At 43.1% G+C, this 11589-nt stretch overlaps 1 protein-coding gene across 4 annotated transcripts in view; it reads left to right on the top strand.

The window, feature by feature from the left end:
• Window positions 1–5776: 5776 nt before the first annotated feature.
• The window catches only part of plcb3 (phospholipase C, beta 3 (phosphatidylinositol-specific)), a 53925-nt gene continuing 48112 nt past the window's right edge, over window positions 5777–11589 (top strand). For 3 of the 4 annotated variants that reach the window (XM_003452397.5, XM_019348134.2, XM_025905903.1), the window contains exon 1: window positions 5778–6556. In XM_003452397.5, coding sequence (XP_003452445.1) covers window positions 6458–6556 — 99 coding nt within the window. In that variant the 5' untranslated portion in view covers window positions 5778–6457. Of the gene's footprint in view, window positions 6557–11589 lie in introns of all 4 variants that reach the window. The other variant, XM_025905902.1, reaches the window with a different exon arrangement.

Genomic DNA, 11589 nt, shown 5'->3' with positions numbered 1-11589 from the left:
AACACTTCGTTTTTCAGTATCTTCATAACTGTTAGAATATCTCCTCTAGAATCTGTGAAATCTAGGCTATATGGGTACATTTTCACGCCTACACCTCACTCTTTGTGAAAATAAGAAGCCTTCATTTCACAACACACAAATTATAATTGTATCCCATGTTTGCAAAATGTACTTTCTCCCCCTTGCAAGAGTGCAATCAGTGCCACGGGCAAAACGCAGCTGGATCTTCTTGTTTGCTTTTGAAATTTAACTTCATCTCTGATCAACTTGCTGAACGTGATCCACGAATAGGAACGCAGTGCAGTCAGATTTCTTCACAGTGTGCCCATTGTGCCGTAACAGCAGGGAACCCTACACCCTGGCTAGGCTGCTTAATAACAAGAGTTTTAATAATAACAGGAGCGTGAAGTGAAAGGGGGAGGTAAGGAGAGGGAGAGCGAATTCATAATGTCTCCGGCTTGCTCCATTGGTGTGACTATGTGGGTGTTCACATCTGTCAACATGCTCACATCAGTGTGTTTATGTGCGTGCGTGTGTGTGTGCAGCTATTTTACAGACAGCCATGGCAACGAGACGTAGAAAAACCTGAATTATTCAGCGGGCATGTCTGAAACTTACAGTTGAGTAAGCACAGACAGGCCCGTACACGCTCATGTACGGTACACACACTAACATAAACATCCATGTGCGCTTACATGTGAAAAACACCAGTCACTTTTATAGAAAGAAACAATAGAGCTACAACAGGTCAAAGAGCAAAATCCAATTCCAAACTATTTGCGTGCGTGAGCACCAGCACACCAGCTAACTGGACTTGTAGAAGCTGGCTGGGAAATGTGGCTTTTTTATGACTTCCAGTTAAACAGACCAATGGAGAGGGAGGTCAGCATGACGGCAGTATGTAATGTTACAGCTCTGCCTGTACTGGTAAGAGTGAAAGGGTACAAAGTATGACAAATATGTTAAAACCTCATATATTCGGCCTACAAATCTTAAACTTGCAAAGATCAGGAGCTTCTAAAATGAGAAGAAAGTGTGGAAAATGATGGCCCGTGGATGTTTCACAGTGGATCCCAGATTTGTTGTCCAACACTATTTATTATTATTTTGTCGTGTCCAATCCATGGCTCCACTTCTCATCTGCGAAAAACATGTCAGGGCATCAACCTGAAGTACACGTGTTACATGAGTATTTTAGTTTTTCCTTAACTTTATACTAATTCTATTCTAATTCACTAAATTAAATATAATTTTTACTTTATTGCAGTTTTGTCTCTTTTAGTTACTTTTCTGTTTTACATTAAAAACAGTTTACATGAAAAGACTTTTAGCTTGCAGCTAAAAGATTAAAAGCAGATGTCGTTACATTTTCCTACTTTCACAGTCACCCAATACTGATGCTCTGTATTAAAAGTCTCATAAGGTCAATATGTGATACAATCAGAGAATATATGCATATACTCTAGTGATAAAAATAAGTACATAGATAAATCCACTGTATGTTTCCATGCAGGACTACAAATTAATGACATGCTGCGACGTCTTAGCTGAAACTATACTTATTTAGCCAGAAATTCACCCAGAAAGGCAGTGCCATCTGCTTTGTTTCTTAACGAGGACATCCACGTGGGGGAGCTGTTGACGTGCTCTTTCCTGTGTGGTCAGCTTTGTGATGCAACACAGAGACAGACACAGGGAGAAACTCTCTGGTTAAGAAGACTTATTTGTTTTAATGCACATGTCCCAGACCAGCTCCTTTGGGTTTACTAACTGCCTGAATAAATAAATATTCGCCAAAAAAGGTGCTTTTCTATTTATTTCAATTTTGTGGAGCAGTCTTGCTCTCTTTTCCTTTTTCTCCCTCCGCCAAAGTAATAAATCAAAGCAGAACCTTGCTGCAACCTCGACTGTATGCTGTGTACACAGTGTTGACTCACCTGTGCAAATACACCTGTGCTTAATATAGGCTACTGTGACTGAGGTGTGCACAGGTAGGTATCAGCCCTGTATCCTCTTAACAAGTGAGGCATAGCGGGAACTAGTATGTCCACATTCCTAATTATTGCACAATCAATCATGCAATGTACAAAAAGAGACAGTTGTGTTGCTGTGCAGCCACTAGATGGCATCATAAGATCAGATCGCAGTTGTAAATGGGCTTCACAATCAGTGATCTATAATAAATGAGTGGATTCCCCCACAGGGAGCTCCTGGGGGCATTGGGGAGCTCTCATCTCATTTGGAAAGAGTAGACTCAAATGAATGGAGCTGCACCACAGGTAAATCAAAGTTCTTGTAATGTGAATCTGGATTGTGTCTGAATGCCTCTTGGGATGTTGGGGGTGGGACTGTAATCAGCACGTTGCCTACACGCCCACATGATAGCTTTTCTCGAGAACACATTGACAACAACCCCGCGGTGTGGTGGAGACAGATGGGCCCGGCCTCCAGTGAACTGTTAGCAACTTCAGGCCAAAATCTCAGCAACACTGTTAACAGTAATCTGATCAAGTTTTCTCTGCTACCGTCGACTGAGTCAGTCCTTTCCCATTAAAGCTAGTCTGTGCACTGCTTCTGTGCGCAGAGCGAGGCCAGTGTGCGGAGAGACAGTGAATATGCCTGTGTGTCTTTGCACAATGTGTCTTTGTGAGTTCTTTGCTTTGCGTTGGAGAGAAAGATCTGGCTGTTACTAGACTGAGAGGGGAAAAGATCAGGGTGGTGGTGGTGGGGTCTTCCCATTTTCCATATCTCTTCTATGTGTCCCTTATTTTGTTCCATTTTTAACCTCTGCTGCCTTCTTTTGTCCCTTTTCTTAACCCTCTTTATTAGAAAGCTATTCTGAGCATCTTTCACTTTCTTTATTCTCCTTCTCTCTAAATATCCAACTTGTGTTCCTTTCTTTTGTTTAACTGTGAGTAAACCAAACAGTAAAGAAGAATAAAGATTTTGACTTCCTTGTTGCATGAAAACGAAATGCCTGAACGTGATTAGATCTTGGACTCACTACAGTTACGTTTCCAGTCAATGGCACTATTTCTGCGCCTTCCTTTTCACGCTTCTTAGCAAATGATACCTCCTTTTGCTTTGCCTGTCCTCCTTTGCTTAATTCCCTTTATTCTTCCACTAAAGTAGTTGATGGGCAATTTAATTTGATTTCAGTTTTATTTATATAACGCCAAATCACAACAGCAGTTGCCTCAAGGTGGTTTATATTGTAAGATAAAGACCAACAGTGACCCCTATTTGCAAGCAGATGGTGACAGTGGGAAGGAAAAACACCCTTTTAACAGGAAAAAGTCACATATCAAATACTTCTACCCTTTGTTTGTAGTACATCTGAGGTGTGTCAAAGGATGGTTGCTTGTTGGTATTTGTTGATAGTAGCAGTAGTAGTTAGTTTTGGCCCTGATGAGCTGTATTTGAGAAAGGTAAGAAGGTTTAGTCTCACCTTAGACACACACACACACACACACACACACACACACACACACACACACACTTCATACACAATACACACATTATTTGTAGTTTTTAGGTCATGACAGACCTGAGGGCTGAAACACCTCCCAGGATCTGGATCTTACTCCAGGTACAGTTTGAAAACATGCAATGTAAGCATGTAAGTAAGCGTCTGCATTCACTCTTTTATCATGTTTTGTTACCTAATTCCATTTTTTTTCTTTGCAGATAAGCCTCAGCAGCCAATGGGAACGCGACACCTGTTGGAATGAGAGATGAGATAGTGAGGAGGAGAGAGGGAGTTTGTTTAGCAGGGAAAAGATAGAGCAGCCAGAGGAAGAGAACTGGGTGAAACAGAGAGTAGGAGGTGGAGAGAGGCCTATTGACAGCACAGGTGCCCATGCTTCAAATGCAGGACGCAACCCAACGTTGTTTGTGTGAACCCAGAGAAGATGTGCATACATTCTTGCCATACAGCACAGAGACACGGCTCAGTGCTCATGCATGCGTGCTGCACTGCAGAAAGAATGCACATGCATTACTCCTCCCTGTGTTTGTGCGATGTCATGCAAGATGCTGTACAGAAAGTGTGCCTCAAGGAAATGCACACACAAGACTCAATTGCTGTCGGTCAGCAAGCTGCAGCATATCTCACATTCTTGCCCAGCGTAGTTAGAGGAGTTGAAAGTGTCAATAGTTGCCATTAAAAAACATCAGTTGCTCTGGAGCACTCTTTTTTTACGAGGAGTCCAACTTGAAACGTTGCTTGGCAGCAGGATTTGGACAGGCCCGTGCTCTAACTGTGCCACCTCAGTTGCTCTCATGCTTCTTTAAACATGATACGCTGCCACTGATCTGGAGGAGGGGAGGGGAAAAAGATCTTCAGTTACCTCACCTGCCAGTCCTCGAATTTATTTCCTGTTTGTGTAACGCAGATTTGTTATCTTGAGCCCGTCCTTAATCGCGCATTCTAACTTCCTGAGTTACAGGACCACTTACTGCTCCAAAATCACCTCTTAAGCTGATTACTATGCATTTCCAATAACAGTGATACTGTTTTTTAATAACACTGCTGACTGTGCAGGCAATCTATCAGTGTCAACAAAGAAGCAGACTTAAAGCACTCGAAGGCGAGAGTAATTCAGAATGAAAAGAACTCGGTGATTGCTTTTGCACCCTGCAGTGAACTACAGGAAATGTCTCTAATATTTTCATGGGGGACCTACGTGCGCCTGTGATATTTAATGAAAAACGGCCTTACACAATATTTTATTCCTCTTACGTCAGTACCCAGATTTCCTTGCCTCGTGCCTCACTCTTGTGTCTTTGCTCAAAAGAGAAAATGTTTGTGTCTTCTCTTTAGGCACGGTTTCTGTTAAAACAAGAGGGATTTATTTTCCCTTTATGTTGTTTTATTTGGAGGATTTTTAAAGAATAGCAGAAGATTCTGGGCTGCTGGTTGGCTAGCGTGTTTCTGTGTGGGAAGTTTCCGGATCACTCCGGTCTCACACTCTGAAGACATGCATGCTATTTTAATTGGTGATTCTAAATTGGCCATAGGTGTGGTCCTCCGCTCGGCATTAAACACTAACAATACTGTCAAATCAAGTCAACTTTATTTGTATAGCACATTTAAAAGACATGGGGTGCCAGCCAAAGTGCTAAACAGACGTTCCCTACAGTAATACAGAGAAACTCCCAAATGACCCCCTATGAACAAGTACTTGGCAACAGTGGGAAGGAAAAACTTCATTTTAACAAGGAGAAACCTCTGGGAAAAACCAGACTCAGGGAGGGGCGGTCATCTGCCTCTGGTTGGTTTGGGGGTTCTGATTGGTTTACCCTAGCAAGAAGAAACTTTGAACATTAGCTGGGCGGAGCTTCTTTGCTCAAAGCAAGAGCCTGAGATGACCTTACCATGACCTTGGCCATGTTTTATATGAACTTAGAGGTAAATGTAGGGAAAAGCATAACTTTAATAGAAGACAGTTTGAATTTGCACGATGGGAAGTTTGTAGCTTTACTTCAAATAAGGGACCAAACTGTCTAAAACATGATCATTATCTTTTAAATATGATACTTCCAGGTCTCCCAGTGTAATGGAAGCAGAGTTAGGAATGATTGGAGCTGTCTGAATGGAGTTGAGGAGATCTGGAGATGCAGAATCATGGAACAGCAACAATCATGCATATACAGGATATGCTGGACCGTGTTCTCTGAGCTTTTGTTGCATGCATGCTTTACAGAGAAGCAGGCAAGCAGGCAGAGGAACTGAATTAAAACACACCCATTTTACTACACCCCCCCCTCCACCCCATTCTCATTCACTCAGCGCTATCTGACGCCGTCCCTCTCTCCTCTCAAAAATCCTCTTTTTTTCCTACAGAAAACATGCAGGGAGGAGAGGAGGAGGAGAGAAGAAGAAAAAAAAACGCGTCGGAGGCGACAAGGGAGAGAGAGAGGAAGCAGAGAAAGTTGGTAGTGGAACGAGAGGGAGAGGAGAGAGGGGTCGACCAGATGGAAGGAAGGAAGGAAGGAAAGGATCTCTCCAAGGGCTCAAGTGCGTGATTAAAGGATTCTGCACAAATAAACAAATATATGAATCAAAGCTTATAAATTAAAAAAAAGTGGAATTATAGGCGCGTCACCGCTTTGCGTGGACGCGGACAAGACACAGCGGCGGCGGCGGTGCGCACTGAAACAACCCGAGTCCTGTCTTTCTGTCTGGATTTTACTCATGTTCTTCAAACTCTCGGGGAGGCTCGCTAACTTTTAAGGACAGTGCCTGACTTTTAAGAACCTCCCTCCCTCCCTTCCTCGCTCGCTCGGTGTTTCAATTAACCCTCTCCCCGGAAAAAAGAAGAAGAAGAAGAAGAAAAGTAAAAGAAGCTCTGGGGCTGGAAGTGCAGGAAGGAAGAGCCTTCTTTTCCTTCCGAGGAGTTCCAGGTCGCCGTAGCCGGGGTTTAGGCGTTGGCACCCGGGCTGGGAGTCCCTCGTCATGGCCGGGGCCAAGCCGGGAGTCCACGCGCTGCAGCTGAAACCCGTGGACGTCCACGAAGCGCTAAAGAGGGGCGGCAAATTCGTCAAGTGGGACGAGGTGAGAATGAAATGTCTGAAAGTTTCCTTCAGAGCAAACGCATAATAGTGTCCTATTTATGTTTGCGAAAGACCTTGAAGCGACACGAGTGTGATCGGCCGTCCTGATGCGGCACGCTTTGACTAAAAAGACACGAGAAGGGACAACATGACAGTTTTGACAGTAGGCCCGCTGTCGTGCGTGCCTGTGCGTGCCCGCGTGCGTGTGTGGCTGAGATGTAGACACAGATGTAATAATGTATTTACAGGTGTGTGTGCACAGTCTGTGCTCAACACAGCAGCGCACTTTATTTGCAAATGTGTGCGTTAATCAGATACTCCGGCCAAAAAAAAAGTTCCCCATGTAGTCGCCAGCAGGCATTTGTGCTTGAATGTGAGTGTTGTGCTGAATTCTTGTCAAGCCGGTTTCCCCCTGGGCTCCGGTTCAGCTCAGACTTTTCTCTCTCTCTCACACACATACACACATATATACACCCCCTCCCTCCTCTTCCTTCCCACCTCTGTACCACCTTCCCTCCTTTTCCCAGGGGATCAAGGAAGAAGGCACCTGTCTCTGCAGGACTTACATCTATTTGGAATCAATGTTGTTTTTGTTTCTTTCTTTCTGTGATGAACTCTCCCCTCTTCTGCTGGTTTCTGCTTGTTTCTGAAGTGTGTACAGGGAAACCTAAACACACACCAACCTGTGTCACTGACCTGTGTGTGTGTGTGTGGGGGGGGTGTCCATGTGTCTGGGCGTCCATCAATGATTAACGGAGTGGCTGACTGAAGGGCTCAGTCTGTAAGCCCTGTGTGTTGGATTTATATTACAGCTGCTCGCACTGTGTACACCACAGTGTGTTTATCCATGTGCGGTGCGGGTCATCAACAATCTCGCTGCTGGGCAGGTGTGTAGCTCCAATAAAGCCGTTATCATAGCAGCACTTTGCAGACATGGTGTAGTTGTGTTGACACACAAGACGCAGAGAAACTTTCAGCCAAGTGCAATTTAACAGGGGGGGAAAAAGAAGAACCACAAGAGTGTTTGAAACTAAGACAACTTATAAGAAACACAGCCCGACATGTCATCACAATAAAATGGTGTGTGTATGTTTCAGGCCTTCGTGGAAAGGGTCTCGTCACGCAACGCATTGAACTCCCTTTGATTTCCTTTCCTTCTCTCACACACTAACTTTCTGTTTCTCTGTCTCTCAAAGGGAATTCCCAGGAAATGGTTATGCCGCTCATTAAGTGTGTGAACACTTAAAAATATGTGCGTGCCCTTGTCTGTCTCTCGCTCCTCTCTGTTTGCCGTTTTTTTCCCTCCGCTGTCAACAAGTGAGTTACGGCGACGCAAGAGGGCCTGTTGCTACTAAAACATGCAGAGGAACGCTCTGCACGTTTGCTCTGAGGATTCAAATCGGCATCGTGAAGTGAGACTGTTGAGAGTTTGGAGATTAAAGCCTCCGGCTAGTCGGTGTTCGTGTCTCTCAAACAAAGCTATCCAATCCAGAAAGGTTCTTAGACATGAAACAGACTGAATTAATATTTAAAGAAAGCGAGGGACTCGGTGCTTTTATTCAGGAACACGGGTCGGCTTCTTTCACACAGTCAGACTGTGAGTGACAAAGATGCTTCTAATTAGCCAGCAGCGAGTCAACGAGCATCTCAGTTTCCTCCCTTTCCACACTGCACGATAAATGCCGTGTTAAAGCAAGTAAAAGTTTGGTATTTTTTGTGCATATTTTCAGCTCCGCATTCTTTCAACAATAACTTCAAGGCTGACAAACTGCTGTTGAACTTACTCCCTTTGATTTCCGTTCCTTCTCTAACACAACACGAAGAGTTAGTGTGTGTTTTGTGCTGCTGCACCTTCCTCTCATATCAGTATAGGGCTAAAGCAAACAGCTGTTTTATAGCAAGTTATTTCACCAAAATCAACATATAAACACTATCTGGTTTCAGCTTTACGATGCCAGGATTTGAAGCTGCCCGTTATTTTACGTTGGATATCGTTGGTATATGAGTGGGACAAAATGGGCATCTTGAGTGGACAGATAACACACACGCCCGCTTGCTAATGTTTTAGAGAATAAACAGCTGGAAAAACGAAGGTTACCAGTTTTAAAGCCGTTAGTTGGCATTCATTTTCTTTCAGTTCTCTCCAAATTGATGCCTTTATTTGTCCCAGACGTAAGATAAGATGAGTTGTATTTATCCACTGTGGTATTTTGTGGAGTGGTATTTACAGTCATGTGAAAAGGAAAGTTTTCACACGACTTGATTAAGCATTTGAATAAAAGCAGATGCTTTGGCAGTTTAGTGATCTGGCGCATCTAGGTGTGCGTTAAGGGTAACACAGTCTTCCCAGGAGACTTCGTCCCAGCAAATTAACCCCAAGGTCAGACTGTGCAGTGCAATGCAGAAACTCGGTTACATCTCAGAGTCTACAGGCCTCAGTTAGCATTACAAATGTTCAAAGTTCACGAGAGTACAATTAGAAAAAGACTGAACAAGTGTGTCTTGTTTGGAAGGGTTGCCAGGAGAAAGCTTATTCTCTCTAAAAGGAACATGGCAGCCCAGCTGAGGTCTGCAGAATCCTGCACTGACTGACCGCTCAAAGCACTTTTTACTACAAGCCACATTCCCCCATTCACACTGCGCTGTACTCTATGCCTTTAAGTACTTCCTAACACACACACTCTGAAGGATTCAATGGGGCAATTTGAGGTTCATTAACTTGCCCCGGGACACTTCAACATGCAGACGCTGGAGGAGCCGCTGACCTTCCAATTAGTAAGGTCTTCGGGGCACAGTTGCCGCAAAGTTTTCCTGTGGTTACACTTTTTAAAAAAATGAAGAAATCCACCGACTGATATTTCAATTAATGTTTGAAATATCAGTATTTTTGTTGAATTATTTCCCTTCTTTTTTTTTTTCTTTTGTTATGTTTTGTTTTTGCACAACGAGCCGCCTTCATCTTTACTGGGAAATAGCAAAAAGGCTTTAAAGTCTTTTGTCACACCATCTTTGAACATTTAATCAGGCAAAAATGACCCACCCAACAAACAGTGGAGATATCCTGTTTGTACTAATATAAAAATCATTTCAGTCAGATAATTCATATATTTCAAAGTTTATGATTGGAGGCAAGAAAATGTAGGCGTGCGGCTAAAGTTCCCACTTTGATTTGATTGCGTTTGATTTAAAAGGGTTTTTTTTTTTTTTTTTTTGCTTTTCCAGCACAAAAACATTTTCATTTAAAGGACAGAACGATGCAATTTTCCAGATTTAAAGCCTCAGAGGTGTGTTTAAACTGGAAGTTATCTGCTTTAAATTGAGCGTGACTCAGTCTGGCTCTTTTTGTACAGAATTTAAAAAAAAAAAAATCCAAAATAATAGCAAGGCAGTAGTTTTGTAACTATTGGTGGTTGCTTGTCATTTATTAACTGTGATATTTAAGAATATTGAATGTGATTTTTCTCATCTCAGAGCGATGTTCGCCAAAGTTTTAAGCCAGCTGTGTCACAAACTTGGTGTATTGAGATAAGCATTAGGAAACACACATATACAGAAAGTGCCTGAGGGCGGTGCAGTTTGTTTATATGAAAACCCCTCATTCGACCTCCCCTCTTTTCCTCTCTTCCTCATTACTTTGTCCCTCTCCAACATGTCTCCGATTTTTATCCTCTGTTCTTCCCTCACCATCCCTTCAAGCTTCAGCCTCTCTCTCTTTCTTTCCTCCGTTAATTCACGTCTCTTGTATTTCACACACGTCACTCATTCAGCTGCCGCTCTCTTCCACTTTTATTGTTTTTAGATTTCTTTTGCTCTCATAACAAAACCTCTGTTTCTGAATGGCCTTTAGGAAGTCTGCTGTAGGCACATCAAATGACACACACACACACACACACACACACACACACACACACACACACACACACACAAAAATACTGACTCATGCTCGGGGGAGGAAGGAATGTGTTCCAAACTGACCCTCTTTCGTCTGCGATCGGGCTCGTCCGCACACACACACACAAGCACACGTGCTCTGTGTGCACGCGTGGTTGTTTTGTCATGGGTGTGCGTTTCGCGTTGAATGACTTCCTGTTTGAGCTTGTTGTAAAGGCTCCAGAGCCAAACCATTTTCTTTCACTCTCCCTTGGTCCGTCTGTTGACTGTACCATTGCAGCTGCTCTGCCCTCTGCAGCCTGGCCACAATTCAATTTTAACCAAATTCCAACTGGAATTTGGTTAAAATTCCTCCTAAACAGCCAATTAAACAAACAGAGACAGACAGTTTGTCCACAGAGTTGCTTGGATCGCTGTCAGTGTGCTGTAGGGTGTCCTGATATGAATCTTAAGGGTCCATTTAAAAAAAAAAAAAAAAAGAAGAAAGAAATAGCTTTAACAGCATTAACATTTGCCTCTTATGCAGAGTGTTTGCACGTTTCATTCAATTGATTTTTCTCTTTTTCTGTCTTGTTTTTAGAGCACAGGCTTCCATGTTCGCTTTGGTCATTACCAAAATGAATAGGCCAAGTAGACTTTTTCCGAAATTTGTGGACTTGACTTGTTTATATTCACGTTGCATAATTACAAGCAGACTTGGGCTTGTAAACAAAGTCCCATGGAATCACAAGTTGCTCATTAATTGTACAGAGGTTTGGGAACCTGGCATCATTTTGGGATTACAGGGTTTTGAAATGGAGCCAAAACCTGTAAGTTGAGCGAAGCACGCTGGACCATAAAATGCTTGCTTTGTGGGCTCATTTCCCACAATCTGGTTGGGATTATTTTGTCAGACTTTAAATACTGCACAGCAGTTCACTTATAGGGGCGCAGAACTATAATCTTGGTGACAGCTGAAGAAACCTAAAGCTGCTGTTGTCCTCTGTGTTTATCAGGACCGTGCTGGCAAACCAAACTGACAGCCAGCACTTGTTCACAATTCAGAAATTCCATCTAGGCGTTTCTTTCTGCAGTTGCCATTACTCTAATCTAGTTTGAAGTACACTTCTGTGTGCTTTGGATAAAGGCATGAAAGTTAAACAT

Source organism: Oreochromis niloticus, linkage group LG3 (assembly GCF_001858045.2).
Source record: "Oreochromis niloticus isolate F11D_XX linkage group LG3, O_niloticus_UMD_NMBU, whole genome shotgun sequence".
Classification (NCBI taxonomy): Eukaryota; Metazoa; Chordata; class Actinopteri; order Cichliformes; family Cichlidae; genus Oreochromis; species Oreochromis niloticus.
Note: the sequence above shows the minus strand (reverse complement) of the source record. Positions and strands in the feature narration are given on the sequence as shown.